The 7,423-nt window shown below is 37.1% G+C and overlaps 1 protein-coding gene across 1 annotated transcript; it reads left to right on the top strand.

Annotated features, from left to right (window-relative positions):
* Positions 1–3,997: 3,997 nt before the first annotated feature.
* Positions 3,998–7,183, top strand: LOC149164702 (membrane steroid-binding protein 1-like). The gene is made up of 2 exons (XM_089432157.1): positions 3,998–4,579; positions 6,344–7,183. The coding sequence occupies exons 1-2, from the start codon at positions 4,287–4,289 to the stop codon at positions 6,834–6,836; spliced, it is 786 nt and encodes a 261-aa protein (XP_089288283.1). The 5' UTR covers positions 3,998–4,286; the 3' UTR covers positions 6,837–7,183.
* Positions 7,184–7,423: the final 240 nt, after the last annotated feature.

The raw sequence follows: 7,423 nt of genomic DNA, 5'->3' as shown, positions 1-7,423 counted from the left end.
ATTATAACATCTCTACAATATTGAATTAATACAATAATATATATATATATATATATATATATATATATATATATATATACCACACTTATACTACTTCATTTCCATAATAATAATAATCTAATTTTAAGGTCACCTCGATACACTAAATTGGTGTATGACCCCTTTGTTTGTGGGACAAGGGACCCACATTCGCACATTGATTTGACTATTAAGTCTACAAATGTACCCCCTCTGGTTTTGAACCTACTTCATTGCCATAATAATAATAATGTAATTTTAAGGTCACCTCGAGACACCAAATTGGTGTATGAGACCCCCTTGTTTGTGGGACAAGGGACCCACATTTGCGCATTGATTTGACTATGGTGTATGACCCCCTTGTTTGTGGGACAAGGGACCCACATTCGCACATTGATTTGACTATTAAGTCTACAAATGTACCCCCTCTGGTTTTGAACCTACTTCATTGCCATAATAATAATAATCTAATTTTAAGGTCACCTCGAGACACCAAATTGGTGTATGAGACCCCCTTGTTTGTGGGACAAGGGACCCACATTCGCGCATTGATTTGACTATTAAATTTACAAAATCGTACATACTCTACCCCTCTGGTTTTGAACCTGTGACCTCTTAAAAAGAAACACATGTTTTTAACCATTAAACTCACTTAAACTATATAAAGATTAAAAAACTAATATAAATATTATTTCATACTTTCTTTATAAAAATAAAAACCACCCCTTATAATATCAATCCTACATTATTTCTTCTTACTTATATAAAATTTATTTATTTTCCATTATATAAACATTGAATAATGTTATTATATTTTGTATAAATATTAAAAATATATTTTGTAGAGATATTAAAAATATATTTAGTAATAGTTATTATTTCATATGTTGATACGAGTACATTGCATTAATTATAGATGGATAATGCCAATATATACATTGCATTAATTATAGATGGTTAATGCCAATATATTAGTGATAGTTAATATTAATAAACATCACTCTTTATTAATTAAATATATATTTTTAATCTATAGTAAATATATTTTTTATTATATATATATATATTAAATTTAATAATTAATAATTAATAATTAAATTATGAATATTTAAAAAACATTTTTAGTTTAATTATGTAAGTTGAATGGTTTGTAAATGTTAATAAGTTTATGATAAATATGTAAATAAGAAAGACAATTATGGAAATAGGGTTCACAAAAATTCAAAACATGAAATAATGTTAGAAGTTAATTATGTGACAAACTTTTTAATAACGTAAATAATCACGTTCTTGATCGGTGTGTGAGCCGGAGGGCGATCCCATCAAGACAGATTTAATGCCGAGTACGTCGAGGTACACCACCACCACCTCCCACACGCTCGAGGCGATGGGTGTAGTGGCTCCCTGCATGCATAAGGATATCAATGTAGTGGAAGGTGGCAGAGTTATTATGTTAAGGCTTGAGTTCGATGGCAAGTGTTCCGAGAGGTTTGTAGGTTGTTTCTGTGCCCAAACGATTGTAGTGCAGCGATTCTGGAGGAGGGACTCACGAACAATGAAGTGCAGCGATTCTAGAAGAGATGGTGGACTCTTCAGCTCTAGGCGAGGGTAATCTAGTATGTAAACTGCTTTTTCTCCCCCTCCTCCATGCATCTGAGTGTCTGGTTTTGGGATTGGGTTTTGCATGGGGACAATTTGTTTGTGGGTGGGGGTAAATTGGGTTGGTGGAAGCATCTGGCGTCGATAGTCTAGTAGTAGTATGTTATCCTCACCAGAATAACCTCGGTGTCGGTTTGCTATGAAATTCTCCTCTCTCGAATGGGGTTATTTGGGATCTGGGACAAGGGTGTCAACCTTAGGGAATGTTGTTGTCTGGCTTGGTTCAAAGACCAGGGGGTCTGGGATTGGGTTGCTGTCAGTTTTACATTTAGGGTCTGCTTTATTGTTTTTTATGGGATTGAACGGAAGCCTGCATCCCTGCATAACTGGTGGTACCGACATGGTAATGACTTGGTTAGCTGGCTTTCTGGGCTTCACACCCATGGCCTGTGTCGAAGCGTCTGCGGGGTCACTGTTGAGGTGTTGCGTCGCCCTGGGTTTGGGAATTGTTATAATGTTGCTGAAGCTGGCTATGATGGGCTCGTAAATTTTGTTTCTGGTTGTTATGAAAATGGGCCTAGGGGTCAAGAGATTGAATGCCTGGGTGGGTTGGAGGACTTCGATTGGCTGCAGGGTCTGCGAGTGGCAGAGAGACAAAGTTTAATTTTAAGTCAATTACAATTTCTTTCTCCCATGGCAGGTGCATAGAGAGGTAGGCTCTCTTGGGTGCGAAGGGCTTCTGGGCTCGCACCCTCACCTGCATAGGGATCTGCCAACACCCATTTCATTACCAAGCATCGAGATTGTGTTGTGATGGCAAGGGCAGTGAAGGCTAGGGGCCGAGGTAGGAGGCCTCGGGCGATCGAGCAAAAGGAAGAGCCCAGTTCCTCGGGTGGGAGACGTGGCAGGAAATCGGTCGCCAGCCTCATTAATGAAGCGACCAATGCATACCAAGAGGGGACCAATGAAGAGATTAGAAGTTTGATTGAGGAATGGGAAGTTGACCTGAACCGCCAGGCGAGCGCGACAGAGATAGAGATGGAGGATTGATGCACGATGGTGTCGGACCCTGGGCATACTCGAGGGTGAGTGACCCAGTTCAAACAGACCCTGTACCTGTATTGGATTATGAAAAGCCTCCTGGGCAAGGCCTTGGAGCAAATTTCAGTGAGCATGGCGACAACAATGCAAGACTTCCCTAATTACAAACAGGATTTCCAGAAGTTGCAATTCCAAATGCAAAAATAGGATGGACGCCTTTGCCGCATTGAGAAACACTTCCCATGTCTTTACTCACAGACAATGATGCTTGGTTCCAATGCCAAGGATCCGACTCCGGTTGAATCTGCCTCTACTGAGCAAGATGATTAGAATGTTAGCTAGTTTTTAATTTTTGATTAGTACTTATGCGAATAGCTTTTACTTTTCAATTTGAAGTCATATATATTTATAGACAAATAGAATATGGGCAAGGACATGATATACAAACGTATATAGCTTGGATAGAAAGACTTATCACTTTTTGATATTGGATAATTTATCATGCTATTAGGTGGCCAAGAAACTTGGTTTCCAGTTGAGCAAGTTGAGGCCACCTAACCAATTTTATGTAGTTGTAACTTGCTTATATATTAATGAAAATGGAAAAATCTACAAAACTTACAAAAAAAACTTAAATAATCACGAATATCTATTTATAAAATAAAAATAATAAATTAATTAAAAAACTTTCATAAAACAACGATAACAAAAACTATTATTTTTATTAAAACTTGACAATATATTTAATAATTATAATAAAAAAACCTAATATTTAACACTTTGTTTTAGATATAAAACATATCTATCACTATATAAATCCATGATGTTTTTTTTCCTCTAAAAAAATAATTATTATATACATACTCACCCTCATATTTTACACCTTTCATATACATACTCACCCTCATATTTTTTTTAACCCAACATGGAGATGGTAATACACCTTGACATGCGTTTTCACTGGAAAAAAGAGAATTCAAACTAAAGTGGAAATTTCAAATTTAAAACACCCATCATAAGTTTTGCAATTCTACCATCTATTTTGACCATTTTGATAAAGAATGTTGATGAATTGTAATTTTTTTTTACTATTTTTTAACATGCGGGCAATTTACATGTCAAATTCCCATCCCTAATTCATGCCGGCAATTTACATGTCAAATTCCATCCCTGATTCAAGGGCATTTGCGTCGCTGTGAAATATAAAATGTACATTGAGCTGAGAAGGTTGTTTGACTCGGACTAAACCCACATGGTGACATCCTACCCATGTAGTTAAAAATGATTGTAAAAACACCCAAGGTGATCCCCAGTGACCTTAGCTGTTTGAAAAAAGCCTCGGGTGACCTTCGCAATTGCAATTTGTGTAAGAATGCGAGTGTGTTAGTTGCAACACTCTATAAATACTCCGACTGGATACCTTTCTGCGCGTGCCTTGTCTTATTGCAAGCTAGTTATTGATTTGAGCATAGGGCGTTTATTTAGCAATTTGGTTTTCATTTATGCCGTGTAAAATCATCAGTAGCTGTTGCATTGTTGTAGGCTTTGTGTTGAATCAGACCAAAACCTAATCCCTTATCGAATACTGCAAGCAATTCTGAATCACCCCTTCTTGGATCTTGGGCAAAATGGGTCTATGGGGAGCCTTGATGGAAGCTATTCCTGCATACACAGGCCTCTCACCAGTGACATTCTTCACACTTGTGGCTGTGTTAGTCGGTGTTTACAACCTTGTAAGCGGCCTGTTTGCAGCTCCTCCACAGCATGCTAGCAGGGAATCCATGGTCATGGAACCTCTCCCCCCTCCAGTTCAGTTGGGTGAAGTCACAGAAGAAGAGTTGAAGGCCTATGATGGCTCAGATCCAAAGAAGCCCTTGCTCATGGCCATCAAGGGCCAGATCTATGATGTGTCCCAATCCAGGTAGTCCTTCTACCTTCTCATCTTTGACATGGCAATCATCTGCTTAAGGGGGTATGCTGTTTCTTATTGCAGTAATTTATCTTTGGATCGAATTTGAATAATAAAGGTGGTCTTTCATGGCTGTTTGGTTGCTAAAAGTCAATGGCTACCTTAATCTTAATAGGTGTAAGGCTGGTCATGATATGGGGCATCTGTGATGGTGTTCTTTGATCTGGGTATACTTTTTCTTGTTTCTTTAATTAATTTTTGATGGAATTTCGATGATAGTAGTTATTTTTCGCAGCTGCTTGGTTCCTAAGGGTTTCTGGGTGGATTAATTTCTAAGGGTTTTAAGCCCTGTGACATCGTGGGTTATTTGGGTTATGTATGTTTTTTGATTTTGTCGGTTATTTCTTTATTTAGCTTTTGTTTGGCATTTGGATTGTAATAGTGTTTTACATGCCTGTTTGGTTGCCGATGGTCCCTGGATGGATTAATTTTCAGTGGTTTTAAAGCCTGTCGCATTATGGGGTATCTGGGTTCTGCATGTTCTTGTTTCACTAATTATTTCTGCGATGGAATTTGGATAACAGTGTTTCTTTCCTAGATGGTTGGTTGCCAAGAGTCCCTGGCGAGGTTTATTTCACGGGTTTAAATCTTTTTCAAATTATGGGGTGTCCTTTTGGGAAGTGTTTGTGAACATGTGATGTTGAATGTTGGATGCATTGAATTATCTTGTTGATATTAATTTATATTTCTTGTTATATGTATAGATTGAATTGAACTAATTGATCTTAGCTTCTTGTCAAGATTGTTTTATCTTTTTCTACTTTTCTTTTTGAGCTGGCTCTCGAGGTTCAAATGTAACCTAACGTTAATTAGGCTTCCACTTTCCAGCTTGTGTGACTTGAGGTCACATGCCTCTGAAAATTACAAACTCCAATGAAGTTGATCTTCAGTTGAAGGTTGTGGAAATGTTAGTTTCAGCTGTGTTATGGAAACCAATGATATCTCTGGTTTTTGATTATGATTCTGATTGCAAGAAATAAACCCCAAGTAAGTTACGGTGTTTCTGTTACTGAATTCCTGTTGGGGTGTGCATTCCCTTTTGGAGTTTTGATTTTATTTTTAAGGGTTTTGCAGGAATGTGTTTGAACCTCTGCATTCTAGTACATATTTGTAACAAGGCTTCCTTGCTTTAATTGTTCTTTTGGGATTAATTATTATTCTATGTTGTTTGCATCAAAGGTTATGATAGATTTGGATCTTTCACGCATATGTTTTTAATTTGTAGGGTTGCTTGATGATTTAATCGTCTTTCATGCATGCATGTTAGCTACGAGAATGCCATGGATTATTTACAATTAGTCAGCTTCTGATTGGATTCTCTTAGCTTTTCTCCTGGTGCTGTTACTCTAACATGGGTCAAGTTATGTTTTGTCTATGAGAACTTTAAGATCTCATTTACTTTTTAGGATAGAGATAAATAGTATTAGTTGTCTTTGTTCAAAACTTATTGATATTTATATGCTTATATTTATAAACTTTTAGGTCAATCAACATTTGTAGGTAGTATTTGTCAAGAAAGAATTTAGAAGTATTACCAATTTATCACTGTCTCTGCCTTACCTACAACTCAGGACTGGCACTTATCTTGTTCATTGTTCAGTTTTCCTGATTGTGTTTATTTTTCTGTGCATTATTACGTCTTAATCGTTAATCTGTGTGTGCATGTGTATGAAGGGAGAGAGGGATAAGTTCTAACATGTTTGCTTTGAATTGTAGAATGTTTTATGGTCCAGGTGGTCCATATGCCTTGTTTGCTGAGAAAGATGCTAGCCGAGCCTTGGCAAAGATGTCTTTTGAAGAAAAGGACTTAACCGGGGATACTGAAGGTCTTGGTCCATTTGAATTAGATGCCCTGCAAGATTGGGAGTACAAATTTATGGGAAAATATGTCAAGGTTGGTCAGATTAAGAAAACTGCCCCCAAAGAAGTAGAAGTCGTTGAAGGTGCATCTAACGATGGACCTGAAGCGGAGAGCAGTTTGACTGAAAATAATGCAAAAGAGGTTGCTGAGCAAGCTGAAGCTGCTGTAGAGCCTAAGGAAAATGGGGTTGACTCAATAGCTGATGATGCTGATATGGAGGACGACTCTGATTCTAAAATTACAAGGGAATTGGAAATCGATGAGCCTTTGGAAGATTCAGTAGAGGCGAAGAAGGCTAAGGATGTTCTTCACGAAGCCAACCATACAACAGAAGTTGCTCAGGAGTAATGGAGTTGCACTTCACACAATAAACCACATATGCAAACTATGTCAAATATTTTTGGATTCAATGCTAGCTAGTTAGTATCTTGACAACAGTTGAATTCCGATCTTTGATAGAGATACGTACTTTACTAGTAGCAATTTTCCTCATTATAAGTCACTTTGAAAGGAACCGAAACTTAAGTAGATAGGCAATAGCCATATAGTTTATGTTTCAGGAATGCAGCTTTGTTTAGCAATTCCAGCTATAATAAGGCAGAGACAGATAAATCGTTAATGTGAATTAGACACCTTCCATGCAAAGTTCTCTATGTATATTCTTACCAGACAATATGAATCCGATGTTTATGCTATGTTGTTACCTGTGGCTCCTAAGCTTTAAATTAAATATTGAGTTGTATGTTATTATGATGCTTTGGTTGCTCAATTTTGAGCTGATGAACAGCGTATTCTCCAATATAACGTTTTTCATTTTGTCATTGTGCAAATTATTGCATATAAAACTAATATGCTCACTTTTCATGGGTGTCTCTTGAGTTAAAATGTATCCTCATGTATTAGCTTATTGATTTCTAGATTTTGTGTTGGGTAAT

Source organism: Pinus tabuliformis, chromosome 5_1 (genome assembly GCF_031772625.1).
Source record: "Pinus tabuliformis cultivar Carrire ecotype Pingquan chromosome 5_1, CPIR1, whole genome shotgun sequence".
In the NCBI taxonomy this organism is placed as follows: domain Eukaryota; kingdom Viridiplantae; phylum Streptophyta; class Pinopsida; order Pinales; family Pinaceae; genus Pinus; species Pinus tabuliformis.
This window is presented reverse-complemented; position numbering and strand designations above follow the sequence as displayed.

What these genes read in the sequence shown, in the direction of transcription:
- LOC149164702 (XM_089432157.1), top strand. Translation starts at nt 4,287, where the DNA reads ATGGGTCTATGGGGAGCCTTGATGGAAGCTATTCCTGCATACACAGGC. An exon ending in TATGATGTGTCCCAATCCAG is followed by an intron (nt 4,580 to 6,343) that starts GTAGTCCTTCTA and finishes TTTGAATTGTAG; the next exon opens with AATGTTTTATGGTCCAGGTG.